The sequence below is a fragment of the Perognathus longimembris genome, chromosome 8 (assembly GCF_023159225.1).
Source record: "Perognathus longimembris pacificus isolate PPM17 chromosome 8, ASM2315922v1, whole genome shotgun sequence".
Taxonomy (NCBI): domain Eukaryota; kingdom Metazoa; phylum Chordata; class Mammalia; order Rodentia; family Heteromyidae; genus Perognathus; species Perognathus longimembris.
This window is the reverse complement of record NC_063168.1, coordinates 66582465-66609703: the sequence shown is the minus strand read 5'-3', so window position 1 is coordinate 66609703 and position 27239 is coordinate 66582465. Positions and strand designations below refer to the sequence as shown.

At 44.8% G+C, this 27239-nt stretch overlaps 1 protein-coding gene across 1 annotated transcript; it reads right to left on the bottom strand.

The window, feature by feature from the left end:
• Positions 1-1911: 1911 nt before the first annotated feature.
• Matn3 (matrilin 3) lies at positions 1912-22260 on the bottom strand. Its single transcript, XM_048352232.1, has 8 exons — positions 22041-22260; positions 16074-16640; positions 12304-12429; positions 11055-11180; positions 8939-9064; positions 6324-6449; positions 3589-3699; positions 1912-2355 (listed from the first exon to the last, which is right to left on the bottom strand). The coding sequence occupies exons 1-8, from the start codon at positions 22258-22260 to the stop codon at positions 2300-2302; spliced, it is 1458 nt and encodes a 485-aa protein (XP_048208189.1). The 3' UTR covers positions 1912-2299.
• Positions 22261-27239: the final 4979 nt, after the last annotated feature.

Genomic DNA, 27239 nt, shown 5'->3' with positions numbered 1-27239 from the left:
CAAATGAGAGAAAAAAAATATGTAACTGTCTTTCTGAGTCTGGCTTATTTCATTTAACATGATGACCTTAAGCTCTATCCATTTCCCTAAAAATAATATGTCTCTTTTTCATTCAGTTTTTTTATTTTATTATAAAGGGGATATACAGAGGGGATCAGTCAGGTGATGAGTACATTTCTTTTTGGACAATGTCACCACTTCCCTGGCTCTCTCCCAGTTTTTCCCTCCCATGCTCCCCACAAGTTGTATCGTTCATTTTCAACATAGTGTCTAGGGAGTACTACTGCTGCATTTGTTCACCCTTTGTCCCTCCATTTGGTTCTTCTTTGTGACCACAAAATACCCCATCATATGTAGATAGGTACAACATTTTCTTTGTCATTTCATTCACTGTAAGCACCGAAGCTGACTCCTTAACTTGGTACTATAAAGAGTAAACATGGGTATGCAGGCATTACTGGTTATTGTTATTCCTTTGGGTATATAACCAGTACAAGTATAACTGGATCATATGTGTTTGTTTTTTTTACCAGTATTTGTGTGTGTGTGTGTGTGTGTGTGTGTGTGTGTGTGTGTGTGTGTGTGTTTAATGCATGTGCTGGTCTGGGGGCTTGAACTCAGGGCTCTTATTTATTTATTGCTCAAGGCTAGCACTCTTCAACTTGAGCCACAGTTCCACTTCCAGTATTTTGGTGGCTAATTGGAGATAAGAGTCTCAAGAACTTTCCTTCCCTGGACTGGCTTTCTACTGTGATCCTTAGATCTCACCATCTTGAGTAGCTAGGATTACAAGCATGAGATAGTGGCACCTAGCTTAACTTACATTTTTTAACCTCGAGAAGATGAGATTTAAACTGGGCACTGGTGGCTCACACCTGTAATCCTAGCTATACAGGAGGCTAAAATCTGGGGATCACAGCTTAAAGCCAGACAGAGCAGAAAAGTCTGTGAGACTCTTATCTCCAATTAACCACCCCAAAACCAAAAGTGGAGCTATGGCTTAAAGTGGTAGAGTGCTAGCCTTGAGCAAAGAGCTCAGGGGCAGTGCCTAGACCCTGTGTAAAGTCCCAAGACCCACAAGAAAAAAACGTTTCTGAGATTTAAATATAGAAAGAGTATCCACGTTCTATCCTTTGACATGAAACTGAAAATAATTACTAATTCAGTTCAACATAACTATATTCAGTAGACAAAATTAACACAAATCACCAAAGCATCACATTAATAATAAAGAGAATAACTTTTATTGTATTAAAATTTCAAACCAAAATAGAAATAAGTAGTAAAAAAATCTGAGAGCTTTCTTACTGACATTAAACAAGTCAATCTTAGATTTATGAATTGATCCTAAGCAAAGTAATAACGTAAATTTAAGGTCAAGTTTTCTTTTTTGGACTTGGTAAAAAGTTTAACATCCTATTTATAATTAATGCTCTTTAGCTGTATATATCTAAGGCCAGAATGAATTTAGGTTGGTATGGAACGTTCATTTACAGTACTTTGTGCTAATAGTTTTTTTTTAATATTGCAATCCCTTGATTATAACTTCAAAATGCTCAGTAAAAATACACACAAAATCAGGTGTTAAATGGTGAACAGTTCTAAATTATATTATCACAATTTAATCATATATTTTTTGTTTGTTTTTTTGTTTTTGTTTTTTGGCCAGTCCTGGGGCTTGGACTCAGGGCCTGAGCACTGTCCCTGGCTTCTTTTTGCTCAAGGCTAGCACTCTGCCACTTGAGCCACAGCGCCACTTCTGGCCATTTTCTGTATATGTGGTGCTGGGGAATCGAACCCAGGGCCTCATGTATATGAGGCAGGCACTCTTGCCACTAGGCCATATCCCCAGCCCTCATATATGTTTTTTATATGTAACTACATTGTAAAACTTATACTCATGATGATAAGACTGTTACATTTTATAAATACTATCAAGAGAAAATAAATCTGATGCCCCCATTAGCAATATGAATATCTTCACTTAAGTAACAATGAAAAGTCAAATGGTTCAATTAGTAGCTAATGAAATGTTAAACATTTTATTCTACTTCCTAGCAACCATTTCACAGTCATAGCATAGAGATACTAAAGTGTGCTTTTGAGAAAGATCTGCACACTTATTTCCTTAAAAAATAATATTGCTTCTCAGAAAATCCTCATACTATTTATCCAGTAATACCAAAGCATTAATAATGGCAAATCACTGGGAGGAACATTAGAAGAAACAAGTGAACAAGAGGATAAGAACTAAACACATAAATTCTCCGTATTTCCATACCAAAAAAATCTGACTAATTTAACGATGTACTTGTCCATATTCATTTACTTGCAACTTCTCCAAAATGTCATCGAGTGGTTTCTTGTTAAGGCCAATACTATTTATTTATACACATTAGAAAACACAAGCACACATTCAAATACTTCAACAACAGAGAAGATAAATTAGTAAAGAAGAACAAAATTATTTTCTCAAGAAAAGTCTAATCTAAAAAAAAAAAAAAAAGAAAAGTCTAATCTAAAATTCAGAAATTCTGTTCTTTGGAGATCATGATAAAATGAGACCACTTCAGTAGTCTTCAAATCTTTTTGCTCATCCAAATGTGATTGGGAAGACATTTCTCAGTGGTATGGGTGGGGCAGCAATATTCATAAAGTCTAAATTAATGAAGTTGCTGAATTGACCCTGTGTTTGTATCTTCATAGATTCAGGAAGAGAGATCTGTTTTACTTGCATAGTTGGGAGAATGGAAACACTGAGACGAGACATGGGGAAAGTAGTATCCTAAGCAAGAGATTTGGAAGTTCATTCCTTAAGATCGTACCCTCCTTGAAAGCCTGCGTCGTCGCAGGTTATACTTGCCACGGTCTGAACTCTGTTCCCTCTAAGTTTTATAGGAATCGAGTTAACTTGAGCTGTACTATGAAAAAGTACTTTTTCTAAGTTAACCCTTTAACCAAAAACCTGATTTTGAACATTTCTAAGACAGTGTCATGCTTCATTTTGGAATCTGTTTTGTGAGTACTCATGTGGAACCATGTACATCCAAGATATTACGCCTTACCATGCACTTGCTTTGTTCTGTACTTGTACAGATTCCGAGATCAGAGGCCATAGTGAGGAAGTATAGCATAATCACTGTTACACAGGAGTTCTGTTATTGCTAGGGGAAAATCCCAGGGAAGGAAATAGTTACGTAGCTCTTACCTATAAACATCACATGTGCACAAGTGATGTACTAAGCCACTAAGAAGGAACTCTATATAGCTGACTTATGTAACTGTTACCCCCTATGTAATAACAATAAAATAAATAAAGATGCAATGAATATATAACAGCACATATTAAATGGCTAAATAATTAAAATACAAAAATGTAAGCACTTGTAAGTTTTGCAAATAAAACAGATGCAACTAAAATTTTTTAAAATAAAAAGGAGTTTTAGTGATTGTAAAAGCTTTATTACTGCTTATCATAAACCAACCAATAAGGAGGTACTTACCTGTGGAATGTCTAGAAATGTTTGGTACCATTGTAGTATCTAGGTTGGCTTTAACAAGAAGCAGAATACCTTCCAAAAAGGATATGTTTGGTGTTCAGTCTCTGGAGATAGGAGCTAACTTTCTCCTGGAATGCCACAGTGGCTTCACAACCACAAGAATCCTCAGTGGAAATGAGACTCCGTGCTTCTTCAACAGCTAGAGACAATGACATTACACAAAATGTCATAGCTACTTAGAAATTGTAAGAAATCAACAGCTGAGCACACAGCCCAATGATAGCGCACTTGCCTACCAAATGAAGTCTCTGGGCCCAATCCTAGGAATACATTGAATTAAAAAAAAATAATCAGAAAATCTGAAGTTCAGCTCAACATTTCCATTTTCAAGACTTTCCTTAAAGGTAAATATCTTTAGATGGCAAAATGATATAAAAACAAATGGCTAGACAGTCTTTTGGAATGTTAATGTCACTAAATTGTATTAAGAAATATTGGGAAAATGTTTACAATTGTCAACACTGGATGATGCTCATATGAAAGTTCATTATGTGCTTCTCTATACTTTTGTGATTGCAAGAAATTATTCATGATATAAAGGAAACTTTTTTTAAAAGACGGTGAGAGGGCCAGGCATGGCGTTTCACGCCTGTAATCCCAGCTACAGGGGAGAGAGAGAGAAGTAGGAAGATTACAGTCTGAAGCCAGCCCAGGACCAAGTGAGACCTTACTAGAAAAACGCCTAAAGCAAAAGGGCTAGGAGTATGGCTTACATGGCAGAAGATTTGCCTAGCAAGCACAATACCATGAGCTCAACCACAATGGTGTCCTCACTGGACTCCTCCTTCGCCCTTCATCTTCTCCAGCCTCTTCACAGAGTCACAAAGTGACTCTAAGCATATAGACAACATCATGTCGTGCCATGGCCTTAAAATCTTTCAACAGCTTCCCACTGCCCTTGGAATGAAATAAGAACTCCTTTCCCTGTGACCCGGATGTTCATCGCGTTGGAGCTCCTTTTTAAATATCCAAGCCACACTTCCTAGGCCACACTCGTCCCAAGCCATACTTCCTTTTCCCTGGCCAGTCATGCTCCCATCACACCACTTTCCCTTCATTTCCGGTTCTCTAACCACACAGAGTTCCCCTTCCTTCTTTCCCTAGGGCTCCGATCTCAACCTAACCACCCAGCTCCCACAGGTCACCTCCCAACCTGCACCACATAAACAGCCAGAAGTAGTGCTGTGACTCAAGGGGTAGAGTGCTGGCCTTGAGCAAAAAGAAGCCAAGGACAGTGCTCAGGACCTGAGTTCAAGCCCCAGGTTTGGGGGGGGGGGGGAAGATTTACAAATCTATACATTTAATTCAAATTTCACTGATATTCTACAAATGCCCTTTTTTCTGATCTAGATCTGACATTGCGTTAAGCTAGTCTTCTGACATCCATGCCATGTGCTCAGTCCTTGGGGCGTGGGGCGGGGGGGGGGGCTCAGGGATGGCGATGCCAGTCCTGAGGCTTGAACTCAGGGCCTAAGTGCTCTCCTTGAATCGGTGCATTTGTTTTCTATCTGAAAACATGGTGAGGGAAGTAGGCGAGAGCAAAGGGCAAGCATGTGCCTGGAATATCAAATAGCTACTGTGGCTACACTGCAGAACTTGGAGGAGAAGGAGTCAATATAATGGAAACAAAGGGGCGTTGTTGTTTCCTGCTGGTAATGGATGAACACAGGGCTTTGAGCTCTCACTTGGCCTTTTTGCTTATGGCTGGTGTTCAACCACCCGAGCCATAGCTTCACTTCCAGCTTTTTGCTGGTTAATTGATGATAATCGTCTCATGGACTTTTCTCCTTCAAGCCATGATCCTCAGTTTTTAGCATCCTAAGTATCTAAGAAAGAAAAGATGTTTCTTTCTTTAAAAATATAGTTTTCACTTTTTTCTTCTTTTTTTTTTTGTTTTGTTTTTTAGCCAGTCCTGGGACTTGAACTCAGAGCCTGGGCGCTGTCTCTGAACTTTTGTGCTCAAAACTAGTGCTTTACCACTTGAGCCACAATTTCACTTTCAGCTGTTTGTGGTTAATTGGAAATGAGAGTCTCAGACTGTCCTTCCTGGGCTGCCTTGGAACTGTGATCCTCAGATCTCAGCCTCCTGAGTAGCTAGGATTGTAGACATGAGCCACCAGTGGTTGGCTTAGAAAAGAAATTTTAAAAGACAAGCTCAATGGGCTGGGAATGTGGCTTAGTGGTAGAGTGCTTACCTAGCATGCATGAAGCCCTGGGTTTGATTCCTCAGCACCACATACACAGAAAAAGTTGAAAGTGGCACTGTGGCTCAAGTGACAGAGTGATAGCATTGAGCAAAAAGAAGTCAGGGACAGTGCCCAGGCCCTGAATTGAAGCCCCAGGACTGGCAAAGAAAAAAAAAAAAAAAAAACAAGCTCAAGTAGAATAGCATAAGGGTCAGGTGAATGGGAAACAAGCACTCGGTGTTGCACGAGGCCTTAGTTTTAGTTTGGGATAATGGAATTATTCTGGAGATGAACAGTACTGAATATCACAGGACTGAACGCTTCAAAATGATTAGAATAGTAAGTTTCATGTTCTGTACATTTTACTATGAAAAAAAATCCAGACATTAATTGGCAAGAAAAGAGAGAAGCTAGGATCCCAGTGTGGAAGATAGATGTCTGGCAGAAGGTAATTTTTTTTTTAATTTTGTAGACAGCCAGAACCACTGGAAGGATGCTAACTCGATGTGATATAAATAGCTATTTATTACTTTTTTTTTTAAAGAGTGGGGAAGGGGCTTAAAGGGCCAGTTTTCACCTGAACATGTCGTCTTGTCTTCATTCAAGATGTAGCCAGGGAAACAGTCGCAGTGGTAAGATGCAGCCCCATCACTCACACAAATGTGCTGGCAGCCATGAGTACCCAGAACGCACTTGTTATCCACTGACAAGGAGCCACGCAGGAAAGAAAGTATTTACCCATTAATTAAATGAAACAATAAACAAATACACAGCCAGAAGTTGGTGACTCATGCCTGTAATCCTCGCTGAAATCTGAGGGCTGCAGTTCAAAATCAGCCAGAGTAGGAAAATCTGTGAGACTCTGAGCTCTAATTAATAGAGTCAAGTGGTAGAGAGCTATTGGGAAACACACACACACACACACACACACACACACACACACACACTCAGGAACAGGGCCCATACTCTGAGTTTGAGCCTGAGCCCCAGGACCAGCACATTTTTTTAAAATGCACATGTAACGTTTCCACCATTCTGTACTTCTTCTCCATTCCTCTTTGCTGTCTAGAGCTTTGCATCTTAATGATCATAATGATTATAAGCAAATGTAATCATGGGAGCAAGAGTTTAGGTTCAAACCCTGGCTCTGCTACCTGAGCAAGTTTTTCTATCTGTCTGTGCCTCAATTTCCTTCTAAGGTTGCTATGCAGTTGAAGACATTACTATATATACAAAATACTGGACGTCAGCATTGCTATGTGTGGCCCACAATAGGCACTGAGGAATATGGCTACAGGTATCTGACAGTACTGCCTTGCAGTTGTCTGCCTTAAGTGAAAATTCAATGCTTGATTTTTTTTTCAAGTAAACTGTTCGGTTTTAGCCAATTGACATTGCAGATGGGGTTTGATTCCATTTTCTCAGGTCCTCCATGTCCTGGGATTGCTGGAAGCAGTTAGTTACAGGGATGGAGCGAGTTGTGAGTGAGTTCTCTCTACTCTAGATGCCCTGAGAAAACCAAGGGAAGCCAATCCCCTGCCCAGCTCTGTGTATGTGTGTGTGTGTGTGTGTGTGTGCGCGCACGCGTGTGCACACATATCCTTACAACGTTTAATGAAGCTTTAGGAACAAAATAGGTACTCAGTATTTTTGTTGTGACTTCTTTTTGGGTTTGTTTGTGACAGGGTTTCATGCTATAATCCAGGCTGACCTCCAACTCATATGTAGCACAGATGCACCTTGATCTTATAATCCTCCTACCTCAGCCATCCTCACTGCTAGGATTACAGCATGTACCACCATACTCTGCCTGATTTTTTATTCTTTTAAAGAGGGGAACCAGCGAGCTGGGAATGTGGCCTAGGGGTAGAGTGCTTGTGTCGTGTACATGAAGCCCTGTGTTCGATTCCTCAGCACCACATACATAGAAAAAGTTGAAAGTGGTGCTGTGGCTCAAGTGGCAGAGTGCTAGCCTTGAGCAAAAAGAAGCCAGGGACAGTAATCAGACCCTGAGTTTAAGCCCCAGGAATGGGGGTGGCGGGGGAAGAGGGGAACCGGCAATATGTAATTACTCCTCATCTATATTTACTACTCTCTTCTCTTCTCCTCTCCTCTTCTACCCTCCTCTCCTTTCCTCTTCTTTCTTTTCTGCTGCCAGTCCTAGGATTTGAATTCAGAGTTCCACACTTGATTGGCTTGCTTGCTGAGCTGGTGCTCTACCACTTCAGCTACATTTCCAACTGGGCTTTTTGCTAGTTAGTTTAGAGATGGAATCGCTCAACCTTTTCTGTTCGTGACAGCTTCTGCAATGGGCAGATCTGAGTGGACAGGCAATCCTCCAGAGGTCAGCCACCTTAGCTAGGATAACAGGCATGAGTCACCAGCACCCAGATTTCTTCATCTTCCTTGGTGAGATCCTCACACAGAGTTCCACCAGGAGAGGAAAAGACATGTGAAATCTAAATAGCATTCGACATGCCCAAACTAAACACCACCTCAAGAGCTAGGAATTTCTCTCCTTTTGGAGTGTTTTGACATGTATAAATGCCACCCTGTTCTGCCTGTAGGTTTAAATCAAGTTAATGAGGATTTGCAGTCCTAGCTAGGGATCATTAGGCAAGTCATTAGGCTCAGGCTGAATGACGATTGATCAGCTAGAAACTGCTTCAGACTTACTGGAAGATGTGTGTGAGTCTAATTCAGGCATTCACAAAGTCTCCTTTACTGAAAGCATCAAGTTTTAAGATTAACACTACAGAAAAGTTCCAGGCTACATTTTAACTGAAAAAAGATCAGTTCAGCCGATCACATCAAATAGTTACTGTCCAGCAGACTTCCTCTCCTATTTGCTAAAAAATATCCCCACTGTGTAGGGCTATAAAATTTTCCTGGATAAGGCCTCTATATTTAATTCACTTTTTTCATACCCCCACCACCACTCCCTGTTCATTTCCTAGTGATTTTCTGAAGTGATCTGTGTTTGGAAAAGCCAGTGAGCTCACCTCCCTCTGAGCGGGGCATGGCTTAGTGTGTAAGGATGGCAGAATGTCTGAAAGTTTAAGTTGCCTGAAAAAACCTCTGTCCGGGCAAAGTGAAAGTCGGTGTCACTGGTATAGAAAGAGTCAAGCTTCAAAGAGTTTTCTTGACACAGAAAGAGTCAAGTTTGAAAGAGTTTTCTTGAGTAGCCCTTACCCGAGCAGGTTTTCTTATCTGCATTCAGGCTGTAGCCTTCAAAGCATTCACAATGATAGGCTCCGGCTCCATCGTTCACGCAAATGTGCTGACAGCCAAGTGTGCCCAGTGCACATTTGTCTTGAGCTATCAAACAAAAGTCCATGAGAAAAGAAATAAAAAGCAAAAGTCCTTTATTACAGATAGAAACATCTTTAGAAACGTTCTTACTGGCAGCTAAAAAATATACAAAAGGAAAAAACCTACTGGAAGCTATTCAAAGCTATCCCCATTATTTTAATCTCCAACTAGAGGTGGACTGAGTTAAGTAAAAGTCCAGCATGCACAACCTTCTTCAATTTCATTTCAGAATCATTAATATAGGGGTTTTATAATGAAGGTATGTCATAAATAAATTCCTTTTAGGTTTGTTGTACTTATCTTAACTTAGAGGGATACCAGCAGTGATGTGGTTAATTACACTTGACTTGGAAGAGCATGGAATTTGCAGAACATCTAAGTCAGCCCTCTCCTGCTTTACAAATGAAGAAAATGAGCCTGGAGATCAATGGCTTCAGGCCAGTATCTGAACTAAAGGCTCAAACTGCCATCCAATGCACTTTCTGCTGTACTCATATATTTTAAAACGTTTTATTCTAAATGTTTAAACTTTTCATTTTGAGGGCTGGGAATATGGCCTAGTGGCAAGAGTGCTTGCCTCGTTAACTTTTCACTTTGAGATAACTCAGACTTATAAAGAGCTTGCAAAAAAAAGTAAATTTATAACAACATATAAAATATTAGTATGATTATTTAAAAACATAGGTACAATAAGATTCATAAATCTAGGGCTTGGAATATGGCCTAGTGGCAGAGTGCTTGCCTCGTATACATGAAGCCCTGGGTTCGATTCCCCAGCACCACATATATAGAAAAAGCAAGAGGTGGTGTTGTGGCTCAAGTGGTAGAGGTTAGCCTTGAGCAAAAAGAAGCCAAGGACAGTGCTCAGGCCCTGAGTTCAAGCCCCAGGTTTGGGGAAAAAAAAGATTTACAAATCTATACACTTAATTCAAATTTCACTGATATTCTACAAATGCCCTTTTTTCTGGTCCAGATCTGACATTGCATTAAGCTAGTCTTCTGATATCCATGCCATGTGCTCAGTCCTTGGGGAGGGGGGACCGTGCCAGTCCTAAGGCTTGAACTCAGGGCCTAAGTGCTATCCCTGAGATTTTCTTTTTGCTCAAGGCTGCAGTTCTACCACTTCAGCCACAGCTCCACGTGCAGCTTTTTGGTGATTATAGGCTATAAGAGTATCACAGACTTTCCTGCCTGGGCTGGCCTTGAACCTCGATCCCTACATCTCAGCCTCCTGAGTAGCTAGGATAACAGGCATGAGCTTGTATTTTTTTTTAAGTACTGTAGAATTATTTTGTGAAATAAAAACGTTTCTCTATTTGTATTTGTTTGAGGTTCCTCATGATCCTGGTTTGCGCTATAGCCTAGCCATGTTATCAAGTTCTCAGTGAGATATATAGCTAATAAATGATGTCACTTTCATCATAGGCTTTGATTTTGTTTGATCACTTGAGTAAGGTACCATCTACAAGGTTCTCCATAGCTTTATAAACAATAAGCAGTTTGTGGGGTGATAATTGTTACTAATTACTACATTGTCTGAGCATTTGGAAAGACCAGTAGGGCCAAGAGGAAATGAGCCACACATTTACACATGTAACACATTCATGTGAGTATCCCTAACTATTCAAACGAAACAAAAATGGGAAGACACATCAAAAACAAAACAAAACTACTTTAAGAGAAAGGAGGGAGGGAGGGAGGGAGGGAGGGAGGGAGGGAGGGAGGGAGGGAGGGAGGGAGGGAGGGAGGGAGGGAGGGAGGGAGGGGAGAGAGAAACAGAGAGACAGAGAGAGAAGAAGGAAGGAAGGAAGAAGGAAGGAAGGAAGGAAGGAGAGAGAGAGAGAGAGAGAGAGAGAGAGAGAGAGAGAGAGAGAGAGAGAGAGACCCATGTTTGGCAAGGGAGAAAATCAGAGCACATTCCCAGCCCATGTGGCCTGTCTTTCTAACACTGGTGGCTATGTAGGTAGGTGGGTTGGTAGGTAGATAAGCCACTCACCTGAACATGTTTTCCTGTCCGCATTCAGGGTATAACCTTCATGGCACTCACAGTGATAAGAGCCGCTTCTCTCATTCACACAGATGTGTTCACACCCATGAGTGCTCAGGGCACACTTATCAACAGCTATCAAAAGATGGAATAGGAAAAAATGTGAGCACACGGAAAGTAGATGATAAATCATTGCAGGCCACATTTCTCACATACACACATACACACATACACACAGGCATGCACATGCGTCCACATACACACACGTACACCACACACACACACACACACACACACACACACACACACACAGAGCTGATGAAGGGAGCAGATCACAGTGGAAGGCAGGGATCCAGTTTGGAGCTGACTGTCTGGGATTGTTTCCTTCATTCATAGGCCCACCAAATATGCATGTTTTTTTCCCTTCTTTGTATCTCAGTTTTATTTTATATAATGTGGGTAGGTTGTATTAAATAATCTTTATGTTTTCATTCTTTCAGAAACTCTTCTAGGATAAAAATATAGAACGATAGGGCTGGAGGCATAAGGCTCAGTCGGTGGCTAGCCAATGAGCAAAAGCATCAGGTATTGAGTTTGAGTCTCAGCCTCAGACCCCCCCAAAAAATAAAATAAAAGAGCCCAATTTCCATTCTTTTTTTTTTTTTTGGCCAGTCCTGGGTCTTGGACTCAGGGCCTGAGCACTGTCCCTGGCTTCTTTTTGCTCAAGGCTAGCACTCTGCCACTTGAGCCATTTTTTGTATATGTGGTGCTGGGGAATTGAACCCAGGGCTTCATACATACGAGGCGAGCGCTCTTGCCACTAGGCCATATTCCCAGCCCCCAATTTCCATTCTTTGTTGACTCTGTGTGAGAATTTATGAACCAGGAGCAAGGATCTCTCTAAATTCCCCTCTACTTGGACAGCCCCTGTGGATATATGTTCACAGAGAAGAGGTGATGTTTGTATCTCATTAAATAAAACCCAGGAAAGATGCCAGCTCCTCAAGAGGATGAAGAAGACTCTCAGCTCCTTTCTCTCTCCTCTCCCGCCAACACCTCCTTTTCCTATTTAAGGCTGTGTTAGGCTAACTTGTTACCTCACTTAGTTCCCATGGTCCTTCCATGGAAAACTGTTGATGACCAAACAGTAACAGAAAAAGGCATTTAGATTCAAAGGAGACAGAGTGAAATCATAAGGCCAGCCCCACCCCTGGAGAGAAGCCCCTCCCCCCCCATAATTCCCCTGCGCAGGCCCCACCTGAACAGGTTTTCCTGTCTGCGTTCAGGGTGTACCCCTGGCTACACTCGCAGTGGTGCTTGCCGTTCCCATCGCTGATGCACACGTGCTGACACTGGTGTGTGCCCAGCACACACGGGTCCACAGCTGTGCAAAGGAAGGACACAGGGAGAGGGATTAGCACATTGGAAAGTTCACATACATACTTTCTCCCACTGGGAAAGACACTGATCTCCAGGCTCCTTTCTGATTCTATATTTCCTATAGAAATTAGCTATTTGTTTTCTACTTCTAGTTTAGGATTTCTAGTACTCTTCTACAGGAAATGTCGCTACAAGTATAGATCTTGCTGTAAATTTTCTCAAAGGAGATACTGAATTTTGAATTTGGAGTGGCTGAAACCAACCACTTCCATTGGTCAGGCCACTTGGTGTTTATTTAGCTTATTCACATAGCCACAAGAAAGAGTTTCGCTTCCTAACCATGAGAGATGGGAGGTCAGTAATATGGCATACACTGCCTGAGGTGCTGTGCGTGAGTGAGCAAGTAGCCCTATTTCAGCCAGAAACGTGGGGCGGGCGGGGGGGAGGGGGGGGGGGCGGGATCCAAGATTTCTATATGTTGGACCTGAATAGAATTTACATGCAGCAAGCATATTTCAGCCTGGAACTCACTCAGACTTGAGCTGTGTTCCCTATTTTGAATATGCAAATGATTCAAGTAATATCCTACTGCATATGCACCATGGGTTCTTGAGCACAGGAATCTGTTTGCAACTTGGGGTGCTGGTATCTACAAGGACAGTGAAGTCATATGCTAAATATAGACAGGTGAAAAAGAAGAACAATAAGAGGCTTGGGTGGAGAAGGAGAGGAATAGAGTTCTTCTGATTAAAATATAATATATTTGTATCTGAATTATCATGTGAAAACCCTTGATACTATGCATGTACATTAAAAAGAATAAAGAATGATAGGAAATTAAAACAGATTCTGGTAGGGATGGATATCATCGAGAGAAGGGAGGACAAAGAAAGGGTGAGTGAGGGCAAATGTGGTCCATGCAGGTATGTTGCACGTATGAAAATAGGTTTAGAAAACATATTTAGAGATGTCGAAATTGATTTAGAAGTGGGGAGAGGTAAGGGAGATTGATGGAAGAGGGGAACTGAATGGAGACATACTATGTATATGTATGGAAATATTACAATGGTATGCTATCAAAAACTTAAAAAAGAAAGTGGGCAAATACAGTCATAATATTCCAGGTACATATGTAACTTTGGGTAGGGTTGGGAGAGTTGGGGAGAACAATGGACTGGCTTTAATCAAAATGCACTGTACTGGGCTGGGGATATGGCCTAGTGGCAAGAGTGCTTGCCTCCCATACATGAAGCCCTGGGTTCGATTCCCCAGCACCACATATACAGAAAACAGCCAGAAGTGGCACTGTGGCTCAAGTGGCAGAGTGCTAGCCTTGAGTACAAAGAAGCCAGGGACAGTGCTCAGGCCCCGAGTCCAAGCCCCACGACTGCCAAAAAAGAAAAAAAGAAAAAAAATTTAAAAAAATACACTGTACTCATAAACTGACAAATTGAACTGAAACTTTGTACAACTACATAAATAAAAAATGTAATAAGGAAGGAAGGACGAGAGGGAGGGAGAGAGAGAGAGAAAAAAGAAAGGAAGAAAGAAAGAAAAAAGAGAGAAAGAAAAGAAAAAGAAAGAGATTACATCAGCTAAATTGTGTCTCCATCTTTTCTATTCCAGGAACCACTTCTATCTCACTGGATTTCTCATGTCCTAGTGATGTGTTTTCAAAGACGAATCAATGAATTTAGTCATTTCTGAGCCATCAAGGAGGCCTGTTAGAGGAGGCTGGCACTGGGGTGGCAGGTATCCGGGCCTCCATTGCCCTTGGCAACAGGACAATACTAACATTTCCCCAAGAAGGCCTTTTCATGGAATGATGGTTCCAACCTGTTGGCTCCAACAAGCTGCCCCTCAGTCTTTCCTCCATAGAGAGGGCATTTTCCCCGGGACAGGGAGGTCTTTTGTATAAAGGGGTAGAGATTGCCACCCACCACTTGTTATTGCATGGCCTTCAAGCCCAGCCCCAGGGGCTACCTTAGACACCCAACTTTGCCACAGACCCGAATCCTGATGGGACAGCTCTCACCCGCAAGTGTGAGGGGTTTTCCTAGGAGAAAGAAAGCCGCTTTCTGTTTTGGAGCCCAATAAATTCCTAGTAGATTCCTCCAAAGCCAAAGACATTATAGGTAGGCCCCATGTCCTGGGACGGGAAAGGCAAGGGGATCCAAGCCAGGTCTGGCTGAGATGAGGCCACTCTTGGCCCAAGGCCAAATTTCTGTCTCCCATTTCCCAACCAACTGGTGATTGCTGGGTTCATATTCATTTAGATATAAAGTCTCCTTGAATTTAGATTGTAGTTATTGGCTCCCTGGCTTGTCTCGCCCTCACCCTAGAATGTTACTTAATGATTGGAACTACTCTTCTTTTGGTGTCATTACTGATCCACAGATCCATGCAGAATAAACAAATGTGAAATGTGTTAGGTAAGAAAAGGCTATGGCTGGGCTTTGGTGGCTCACGCCTGTAATCCTAGCAACTCAGGAGGATTGCAGTTCAAAGTTAGCTAGAGCAGAAAACGCTATGTACGTTTAGAAATTCAGCTAAACTCCACTTTTTTTTTTTTTTGCCAGTCCTGGGCCTTGGACTCAAGGCCTGAGTACTGTCCCTGGCTTCTTTTTTGCTCAAGGCTAGCACTCTGCCACTTGAGCCACAGGGCCATTTCTGGCCATTTTCTATATATGTGGTGCTGAGGAATTGAACCCAGGGCTTCATGTATACAAGGCAAGCACTCTTGCCACTAGGCCATATTCCCAGCCCCTAAACTCCACTTTTGTCCCTACTTGTTCCGATTATTCTCTAATGGGCTTCAAAAGGTCATCTCCAAATGACAAAAAGGAAGAGGACTACAAATAAATTAATGAACAAAAATTTAACCCTAGCACAAGGTAAGTTTGTACCCAGACATCTCCTTAATTTCATGCTAAAAAAAAAAATCTAGTGAAATTAGTACGTGTGTATTTAAATTCCATCCTAAAGAAGGAACAGTCTAAAAGAGTAACAATGATTTTTTCCAATCTGCTTCTGTATTTCACAAGTGAACCCAAACGCAATGGTCCCAGTCCCTAATTCAGTTCCATAAATAGAGAAGCAGTCTAATCTGAAATTGAGTGCTTCCTAGAGTAGAGACATGCTGAATTGGAATGTAGTCTGTGAGAGCTGCCTTTGCCACAGCCCTTCTGCAGAACAAGCAGAGTCCTGTTAAATCTAGAGATGGAGATATATATATATTCCCACCACATGGTGGTAGGGATAGAAGACAAGAGAGAGATGTCTTCAGTTTGGGTGTTTGGGAGTTATTTTTTTCTTTTCTTTTTTTTTTTTCTGGCCTCCTCAGGGAAACAGCAGGGTTATTTAGCTTGGGTATTTCCTGGCCTTCACATTTCTAATGCAAACACGAAGATTTTTTATGAGCAAACCAAGTTATATACAATGCACCTTTATACTTCCAAACCCACGCCCTGTGTTTAAGTTGGTTTTAAAAAAAGAAAGAAAGAAAGAAAGAAAGAAAGAAATAGACACCCAAAAGGCACCGCATGGAGTTCAATCTTCCATAAAATTTCTACCCCAAAGGACAAAGCCCTCTTTCTGCACACCCAGGGAGGGTCCTTGCCGGTTGGAAGGAGAGATGCGCTCCCTTACCACAGAAGGTCTCCTGGAATCGAGAGGAGAGCTTCTCGATGACCCCGTAGGTCTCCACGTAGAACACGTGCTCGTCCAGGGGTTCGCTGGCCATCATCTTGAGGGACTCCATGTCGGCCCGGTCCACGCCCACGGCGTAGAGTTCGATGCCCGCGGCCCGCGCCCGGGCGGCCACCTCGTTCACCTGGTCCTGGGGCCGCCCGTCGGTCACGATGATCGCCACTTTGGGGATGTTGGAGCTGGGTCCCCGCGCTCCCGCTGCCACGGTGAAGGCTTCCTCCATGGCCGTCTGGATGGCCAGCCCGGACATGGTGCCCGTGGACAAGGGCGCGATCCGCCCCACGGCCTGCTTCAGGGACCGCTTATCCGAGTAGGTCTGCAGCTGAAACTCAATCTTCACCGTGCTCGCGTAGTTCACCACCGCCACCCGCGTGTCCGACGCCCCGATGTCCAGGGTGTCGATAATCCGCGACACAAAGGTTTTGACTTTGGTGAATTCCTGGGGCCGGACACTGCGGGAACTATCGATGATAAACACCAAGTCCAAGGGCCTGGTCTTGCAAATGCCTGCCAAGGAAGATGTGGGGAGCTCATGATCAGAATTCACCCAGAAACCGCACGATCTATACTCCCGGAGAACCTTGGGATTCAGGAGACAGGGCAGGACCCGGCTCCTAATTCCAGGGCTCCTTCTGCCTGGTTTCTTACCCAAACTCGAACTCTCCCTTTGAGTGTCAAAAACACCTGAGCCAGCCCAGGGCTGGTGGCTCAGGCCTGTAATCCCAGCTATGCAGGAGACTGAGATCTGAAAGTCCCTGAGACTCTTATCTCCAATTAACCACCAAAAGTCTCTAGTTGGAGCTGTGGCTCAAGGGGTAGAGCACTAGCCTTGAGCAAAAAGAGCTCAGGGACAGTGCGGGGCCCCTGACTTCACGCCCCAGGGTGGGTACAAAATATAAAAACAAAAAACATCAAACGCCTTCAGAACCCTGCATTGAGAATTCACACGTGTGCAGTTTGCCCAAATACCTCACCTTCATGTTGGCTGAGCCCCAAATTTTGCCTAGAACTCCATCCTGAGTCTTGAGATTTTACCTTCAAGGTCTTCGTGGACTCCAAGACTAAATGTATCCCAGTCTTGACTCCTTGGCTTCTTCCTACCGTGGCACTCTGAGGCAACTGGGGTAAGGATTCAATGTGACACATGTCTATTGCACATCTAACCTTGTGGGCACCTCTTGTTTAAGGAGCAGACTGTGACCTGGTGTCTGACCTGCTGTCTTAGCTAACTCTCTTTCATGGACTCATTCACTAGTTTTTGAGGAACTACCTGTGTGGCCCTGGGGCCCTGGGATCACAGTCTCCCCACGTCTTTCCTGCATACAAGGACCTGGCACTCCACTGAAGCAACATATCATGTCTTAGATTCTTTCTATTCATTCCCAGCCTTTTCTACTTTCTTCCACTCGATTTACACACCCCTGCCTTGACCACCAGAATCCCTCCTACAAGTCAGGGCTAGATATGAAAGAAGCCCGTTATTTATACTTCTTTCCTAAGGCATTTCCCCCTTTTGGCCAACACACATACGTACACACACACATGCACACACACACACACACACACACACACACACATCATAGCATAGGCATGGTACTAACTAGAAATGGAGTCCTTACTAAGTAGAAATGGAGTCCTTAGGAAATGTCCATCAGAACTCTTTCCTTTCTTGATGAAAGGATGGACATTGATACTATGACGAGAAGGAAATGTACACAGTAAGCAGGGAGAAGGTAGATGCACAGATTCTTAGGCTCAGCTACGTATGAAAGGGAAAGCCTTGTCTGGAACGGGGCTTATACCACTACATGGTTGTCTTTTAAAAGCTGACTTTACTCTCTTGGTTTTATTCCACTGCCTGGAGGACACCTTAGGTGTCACTTTAGCCAGCACAAACGGCTGGAGTCTGTTATCTGAGCTACTCCAGAGACAGACTGGGAGGACCATGATTCAAGGCGGTGCAAGCTGGAAACTTCACAGGACCCCTTCTCAACTCAGAGCAGGGCTTGATGGCATGGGCCTGCCGTAACGACTATGATGAGAAGCCTAAAACAGGCCGATCAAAGCCAGTCACTTGCCCCAGCAGAATTCAAAATCCTATCTGAAAAACAATCTGTGTATAAAATAAATAAGAGGCTGAGGTATGGCTCAAAGGGAGAATCTCTTGCCTAGCAAGTTCAAGTTCAAACCCTAGTACTATAGAAGAAGGAAGAGGAAGGAGGAGGAAGAGGAGAGAAAGAAGAAGGAGGAGGAGGAAGAGGAGGAGATGAGAGGAGGCAAAGGGGAAGAAGGAAGAAGCAGAAGCAGAAGAAGGAGGAGGAGGAGAAGGAGAAGAGGAGGAGGAGGAGGAGGAGGAGGAGGAGGAGGAGGAGGAGGAGGAGGAGGAGGAGGAGGAGGCCTCAGTTTCAGTGTCACTGAGCTCAGATGCCAACACAAAGACCCTGTGAAGGAGGAGGTGAAGAGGTTGTTTTCATTCCCATCTAACAGGTGATACACCTAACATTCAGGAAGGAGAAAAAACTAGAAAGTGGAGAAATATGGTTCCTGACTCCCAGCCCCTGGGCCTTTCCCAAGCACCATACTGCCCTTTCTGAAGCAACATTTTCCACCACAAAAATCAACATTATCTCATTTGTCCATAAACATTCTAAGGGCTGACTTTGAGCCACTAGCCTGCAATATGCCATATGTCGTATATTTAGTTAAGTCAAAAGGAATTACAGGCTGGGGATATGGCCTAGTGGCAAGAGTGCTTGCCCTGTATACATGAAGCCCTGGGTTCAATTCCCCAGCACCACATATATAAATAATGGCCAGAAGTGGCGCTGTGGCTCAAGTGGCAGAGTACTAGCCTTAAGCAAAAAGAAGCCAGGGGCAGTGCTCAGGCCCTGAGCCCAAGCCCCAGGACTGGCCAAAAAAAAAAAAAAAAATGGAATTACAAAGCTCTCTTTCTAAAAACAACTCCAGAATGTCACAAAATCCCTTAAGGTTCCCCGAGATTAGAAACAAGGAAGAGCTATTGTAGAAAATCTTGCCCAGATATGAGTCTGCATGTGTTTTTCATGGTTAGAGTAAAAGAAAAAAATAAAACATGGTGATAGCATGTGGGCACCAGTAGCTCACGCCTGTAATCATAGCGACTCGGAAGGCTGTTACCTGAGGATCTCAGTTTGAAGCCACACTAGGCAGAAAAGTCTGTAAGACTTTTATCTGCAATTAGTTTCCAAAAAGCTGCAAGTAGAGCTGCTGTAGCCCAAGTGGTAGAACTTGGGTAAAAAAGCTCAGGGCAATGTCCAGGCCCTGGGTCCCAGCCCCAGTACCAGCACACATACACACCCAAAAGGAAAAATAGAAACATTGTTTTTTTGGGGGGGGGTGGGGGAAACAACAGGGGAGGAACACACAAAAGGAGGGAAGAAGGGTGAGCAAGCACAGTCATTATAATCATTGTACACTAGGTAAAAATCAAACTAAGTAACTTGAGGGTAGGGATGGGAGGGGAGAAATGAAAGTGGTGATGACATTGAGGAAGATGCATATACTCATAACCTCTTTTTAGAACTACTTAATAAAAAAAATCAGAAAAGAAAGAACCAAACAACAGGGTGATAGGAACCTGTAACTGACTATGCTTTCACTGACCCCCAGGGGCATTGTTACAAACCACAGCTCTGTGTTTTTGGGGCAGTTGCTAAATGTGTTGTAATTCCTTACACTGAAACTGAGCCACCAGATTCCTTCCTTCTCCACTTTGTTTTTCACTCTGATTCTATTCAGATGGACGGAGGGACAGGAGCTGTGATTAGCAAAATAATCCCCTCCCCCCCCAAAAAATGTCCAGACCTAACCTCAGGGACATGCACATATGCTACTTTGTAAGAAAGAAGTAACTTGATGTTAAAGACCTTGAGGAAGGGACGTATTTCTGGATGATTTGCGTGGATCCAATGTAATTATAAAAATCCAAGTGGAAGACAGCAACAGAAAAGGGTCAAATGTTAAGCTGTGCGCTGGTGTTGTTTTAAGCTACTAAATTGAGTCCTTTGTTACAGCAGCAAGAGGGAGCTTATACAGGGGTAAGGCTCAGGATGGTAGGCAATTCTGTGCCTCGTGCCTTGAACCCCTTCAGCAAGGGCACTAATGGTTTTTACTCTCACCACCATTTACTGCATAGGAGCAATTGGCTCTCACGAGCAAAGAAAGTGACTATCCAAATCTCCTGAAAGATTTTTCTTGTTGTTTTGCTAGTACTAGGTTTTGAACTCAGCGCCTAGTACTTACTTGACTTCCTTGCTCATGGCTGGTGCTCTACCCCTTAAGCCACATCTCCAAGCCCTGCTTTTTGCTGGTTTGGACATGGAGTCTCTCAGACTTTTCTGCCAAAGATGGATCCAAACCTAGACCCTCCAGATGTCAGCCTTCTTTTTTTTTTTTTGACAGTCCTGGGCCTTGGACTCAAGGCCTGAGTACTGTCCCTGGCTTCTCTTTGCTCAAAGCTAGCATTCTGCCACTTGAGCCACAGTGTCACTTCTGGGAATCGAACCCAGGGCTTCATGTATACGAGGCAAGCACTCTTGCCACTAGGCCATATTCCCAGCCGATGTCAGCCTTCTGAGTAGCTAGGATCTCAGGCTCAAGCCAACTGGCGCCCAGCCAGCTGCCAATTTTCAGTCTTGCTAGAAATAATAAGCCTGGAACAAAATTCAACAAGTGAAAACACACTTTGGGAATGTAGAGCACGATGGTGTTTATTAAGGAATTCCTACTTCAGATCAGGTCTGGGTCTCAGGTAGCCAAGGACTGGTACAGCTTAAAGGAAACATGGTCACCCCTACGGGAATCTCAGCTCCATCTCCCAGACCCTCCCAAGAGAGGTGGGTGAGGCCTGGAGGGAAGTCCACTTCTGGAAAAAGCAGGCTCCCCTCTCCCCCCACCACGATTCCTGACTTGGAACAATTGCTAGCTTCCCCCTTGTGAACCCTGGCCCTGCCTGCTTCCGTGGCCATGCATTCACTATTGCAGATTTACCATTTCAAATACTGGGGTGGGACAGCAAAAGAGGCCCTTGAGCGCTATAGATTCAGGAAAGCACAGGAGGAAAGAAACCATAGAAACCAACCGGGCAAACTTGATGGTCAGATGGGAACAGATGCCACACCCAGCACATGGTTTTCGTCAACCTTTCTCAAGCAATACTGAGGCTAGACTTTTGGAAACGAAGTATATTCGGGGCTGAGACACTGATTTGCTGGGCTCCTTGAGTTTAATAAACCCGGAGCTTTTTGCAAACTCCAAGGAAGCTTACGTCTTTGGGGATCTAAGCAAGCATGGGTCAGGGTGTGTGGGGGACCTGTCAGCTAAGCAGAGAGCCCCCCCCAACAGAAGAAGGGTGATACCAGGATGGTTACAGGTCAACCCCATCCAGAAGGCTTCCCCCTTCACCCTTCCTAGTGACTTTCTCCTCTGCCAGGCCCCAGGTTGTCCTAAGGCAGCCCCCGGGGCCCAGTGGGGAGAGGAGAAGGGTGCCCACGCAGACTGGGGTGGCAGAAGAGGGATGTGGAAAGAACTGAAAGCAGAATCTCTGAAGAGGTCCGGTGAAGGTGAACTAAGGGATGAGGACCAGGGCGGAGCTGAGAGGCACCGGGATCGGGGCCCACGTGTGCCCTTGCTCCTTGCCCACGCCGTGGAAAGAGGCGTCGAGCTTCAGGAGACCCAAACGCTAGCCCAGGCACCTGCGTGGGCATCTCCCCTTCTTTCCCTGAACCCCAGTTTCCACCGCGCAGGGCCCTGGGGGAGGAGATCCTTTCTCCGGAGCCCCCTCTGAGATGCAGATCGCTTGATGGGTGGAGGCCAGAGGCTCCCCTGCCGCCCACCCCATTCCTGCTCGGATCCCTCTGCTCTGGGCACCCTGCCCAACTTTACCTGGATCGCGGGTGGCCCCCAGATGGGTCTCGCTGGCGGGCGCAGGGCTGCGCCCGGGGCTGCCGCCGGGGCCTCGGGTCACCGGCCTCCGGATGCGGATGCCGGGACGGTCCAAAGGGCCGGGGGCGGCGGGCGGCGGCAAGAGCAGCAGCGGCCAGAGCCACAGGAGTCCCCGCAGGTGGCACGAGGGGGTCAGGAGCGACATGATGGGCTCGGGGGGCCCGGGAGGTGCCGGGAGGGGGGGGCTGGCGAGGTTCTGTCCGCCGCGTGGCGATCTGGACCCACTGGGTCAGTCCGGGACCTCAGCCCGAGCTCCCCGCCGGGGCCGATTTAAAGCTCCCGCGCCTGCGGCCCCGCCCCGCCCCGCCCCTCTCTGGCCACCAGCGCCCCCCCCCCTACATCCCGCTCGAGGGCTCCCCCCCCCCGCCCCCAGACCCGCCCAAGGCCGACAGGGAGCCCCGTCCACACATTCCAGTGGCCGGGCGGAATGTCTGGGGCCAGGCGGCCAGCGGCGCGGTGGTCACGGCCAGCCCCGGCTCGCGCCCCCGGCCCCCCGCGGCTGGGGGGGGGGGGGTCGGTGACTGCCTCCCTCTGGGTGAGACCCTGAGCATAGGCCCCCACAGGCCCCTAGCCTGCTGGACCCGACCCTCCTAGCCCAGTGCTCCCAGGGGGGCCGGCCAGGTGGGGGGCGGGGGGGGGGGGCCTGGGGCTCGGCTTGGAGCACCAGGCAGGCGCAGGGCTGGATGAAGCCTGGCTTCCCACACGACACACCTTTCTCTCCAGTCAGCAAATAAAGGAGCCAGGGGAGAAGGGCCCCCGCTCGCAGATCCTAGCTAGCAGCATGAAGGAAAACTTTCATCCCAGTCTCAACTATTCACAAACATTTGATTTTCTATGACCAGAAATAGAAAACCAAACATACATCTCTCCCAGAAAGCCCCCTGTGAGCTAGAACTGCCTCTGCTCAGTCACTTCAAAAGGCTCGCCCTATATTCCATTTCCTCTCCCCGAAGTGTGGACCGCAGCACAGAGCTGACTGGACCACCTGATCAGCCCAGGGGACCCTCAAGGAACTCCCAGAATGTATACGGATGGTGGGCCTGTCTAAGGAAAGGCCCGTGTGAACCAGGTTATTTCTAAAACCAGGGGCTGCCTGAGCTGCATGACCATGAACTTGAATTCCAACAGACCCAATGGGGGTTCTCTTGCTTCTCTTGGCTTTTCAGTCTATCCACACTGTAACCTGGAAATCATCTTGTACTTATGTACCATGTTCTTAGCATATCATACACACTAGCCAAGAGGCAGAAACAACCCGTCATGCCTCTCTGGAAGAACAACAGATATACTCAATGCGGTATTTACATACAGTATTCAGCCTTAAAAAGGCAATTCTAACATGGCACAATAGGAAGGAAGCTCTACATGCAATGCTAACTGAAGTAAACCAGTCACAACAGAGGAGGTATGTGTATCTTGAGTAAAGTCAATTTTTTTTAAAAAGACAACCTAGAAGGGCAACCTAGAAGGGTGGCTTCCAGTGAGTAGAGGAAATAAGAGCTCTTGCTTAGTGGGTAGAGTTTCAGTTTTGTGAAATCAAAAAAAAAAAATGTAAAGACGTGTTGCATATGTTTTGAAGTTCTTAAAGATGTGTTGAATATATAGTCTGGCTGTGTGCTGTGTTGCAAACTAATTCTCTAACATCATATGCTGAGATGTAGAAACGGAGCCACTGGGAGCCACTGGATGAGGTCATGAGGGTGTTGTGCTCACAACCACACTAGTGGCCTTATAAATGGAAGAAGCCCAAGTGGGATTGAGTGGGATTGCTTGCTGTCTCGCCCTGTGCTACCCACTTGAGTGTAGGCATCAGGATGACAGAGCTGTCCGCACTGACTGCTACCTACCTCTAAGAATGACTGGCTTACCGAATGAATACAGGCATCCTGGCCTGGAGAGGACGGAGACACTAGGAAGCTTCTAGAACAAGGCTAGTGCTGAGTTTTGCAATGGCAGGGTGGTAAAAAGACAGGATGGATTGTTTGCAGAAGGCACAGCCTGGTGCTGCTTTTTCCAAGTGTCGAATGCTGCTGAGGAAAGGCTTTGCTTGGTTTCATTTCACTGACCACAGACTGCTGTGTGCTGGGTTCTGATCCAGAGGCCTTTCCTTGGCCTTCTTAGCAGGGGGGCTGTGTCCTCTGCCATCAGAGGCTCCATCTAGTGAAGTAGCTCGGGGGAGAAGCAACATCAGCATGCCAGCATCAATGTAAGTTAAGAATATTAAACCAAGGCTAAGGAATCAATTACAGGTAGCTTTTCTTTAAAAAAAAAATTCACTTGAATATTGCTATATTGCTTTTATGGTCCTTTAAAGACTATTTCTTCAAGCTGGGCATTGCAACTCACGTCCACCCGCCTAACCACTCCAGAAGTTGAGATCAGGGAGACCATAATTCAAGGCCAACTGGGGCAAACGGTTCCCCAAAAAGGAGGTTTCTGGCGTAACCTAACCAGATGATGGCAGATACAAAACTCTTAACAGACAAGAAACAAAGTCCTTCTTTCTCTGGTTTCCAGGTCAAATACTCTTCTACTCCTCCGTTCTTCCTTCCTTGGGCCCTGGCTTCCTTCACATACCTCACAGTATTTACACAGGGATTTATAATCTGTAACCTCACTTGATCCTATGAACAAAAAGCAGACAGGTCAGGGACTCACATCTTCATGACTGAACACATGCAGAACTGAAGTTGATGTCACAGATAAACTTCACAGGGCCAGAGTCCTCATTTGGCATGAATAGGACCCTAATTTGAAATCAAATCCGAAGATCCTGGGCTCACTGGCCAGTCCCCATGCTGCTGCAATTCCACATTAGTTGGCAACATTCACCTTGATTCCAAATTATTTCCTCCTAACGGGAAAATTATGACTTTTACAAAAGCAAGCCATGACAGAAAAGCAGATACAGCTTTTTCTTTGGCCAACTTTTGAGCTTATTTCTAATATGCTCCTTCCTTGAAAGCAAAATAAGTCCTGAAAACGACTCATTGATCTGTTGCCTACCAGGCACATTAGAATAATTAGATTCAGAGCAAAATAAGTTCTAGGATGAATGGGAACACATTAGTCACTGATGGAAAACAGATTACACCACTGGAGGAAAGAAAACACTTTGTCAGTGGAAGTTCACTTGGTTTTGTAAGAACTTCAAATGTTACATGTACTAGTGTTTTATGCTGGTATATTCCCAAGTGTTACTGAAAGTAGAGCTGGCCATGGTACTGTATAGCTGGAATTCCAATGCTTGGGAGCCTGAACTTCAAAATAAAACCCTATATCAAAACACAAAAATATCAAGCCAGCTGCAGGTGGGTCAAGCGTGCAATCCTAGCTACTCAGAAGGCTGAGATTGGAGAATCACGGTTTGAAGCCAGCTCAGGCAGAACAGTCTCTGTGAGACTCATCTCCAATTAGCCACTCAAAAACCAGAAGTGGCTCTGTGGCTCAAGTGGCAGAGCACTAACCTTGAGCATAAAGAGGCCTAGCAACAGCATTCAAGGCCCGAGTTCAAGCCCCACAACCCAAAAAAGATCAGCAATGTAAATCTTGCGGAGGGAAAGTCTTTTCTTCAGTAACTAAGTCCCTTCTACCTCCAATTTTCGTGTGGTCACTAAATGTTGCAGATGAAAAAGAAAGCAGTGTGCATTTCCAAGTACAGGGCCCTGGGACAGTGTACGATGCACATGCCGCAATATAGCTATGTCAAAAGTCTGGTTGAAAACTGAAGATAAGCACAAAACATCCTCCAAATGGAGGATAAGCACATGGCAGACAGTTCTTTCCTACACCTAAAGCTCATTGGCTCTACGTTTGGGTTTTGTTTTCTGTTTTGCCAGTCCTGCGGCTTGGACTCAGGGCCTGAGCACTGTCCCTGGCTTCTTTTTGCTCAAGGCTAGCACTCTGCCACTTGAGCCACAGCGTCACTTCTGGCTGTTTATGTGGTGCTGAGAAATCGAACCCAGGGCTTCAGGCATGCTAGGCAAGCACTCTACCACTAAGCCACATTCCCAGCCCCTCTGGTTAGTTTTTACAAGTGGAGAAAGTTGAGTTTACAACCAAACAATTCTGCCCTTTGAAAGATATGTGAAATAAATCCATAGGTTTACATGGTATAAATGAAGCTACCACTGCTGCATTCTCCTCAAGAATTCACAAGAACTGTGGTTCCCACAAGTTAACAGTATGCGTTTCCCATCCCTTCCCTTCAAAACCTACATACATACCTGGCACCAATGGTTTGTGCCCATAATCCCAGCTACTCAAGACACTGCTCCAAGGCAGCCTGGGCAGAAAAGTTCCGGAGACTATCTCCAAAATAAACAGCAAACCGCATGGCCGGAGGCCTGGCTCAAGCAAGCAAGCTATACTCATGCTGCTTGTCAAATCTGTGCTTAGCCACTATTCATCCAAACTGATAAGCTTATCTGCTTCCTTTTATAGCCAATGGGTACTATAATTTGTTCAGGAACTTAATGCCTAAGGAATCAGAACATAAAAGCACACACAGCTTGCTACACAAATCAAGAAATTTTCTATAAAGCCACACCAATAGTAGAGAAATTTCTGGCTTATAATTCAAGAACTATCTTCACCTTAATAGTTCTGAATTAGCTGAAGAAATGCTTCCAAATTAAGTCTAGCACTGCAGTCTCAAATGAATTCCCAGTAACTGGCATAAGTTAGGCACCACTTAATGATTCAGTGAAGGATAGTAATTCCATTATTCTAATGGAAGCTGGAGGGTGGCACCTACCTCCAATTCCAGTATTTGAGAGGCTGGAGGGAGGAGGATCATGGGACCTTGTTTCAAAAAAAATTAAAAAAGGTTCTAATCAGGGGCCAGTGGCTCACACCTGTAATCCTAGCTACCAAGGAGGCTGAGATCTAAGGACTGCAGTTCAAAGCCAGCCTGGGTAACAAAGTCCATGAGACTCGTATCTCCAATTAACCCCAGAAAACCAGAAGTGGCACTGTGGCTCTATGTGGCAGAGCAGTAGGCTTGCCCACAAGAGCTCAGAGACAGCATCCAGGCTCTGAGTTCAAGCCCCATGATCAAAAATCACAAAGTTCTAATGGAACTGAAGAAAACTCCTACTACCTCATGACACTTTGTACATTTCA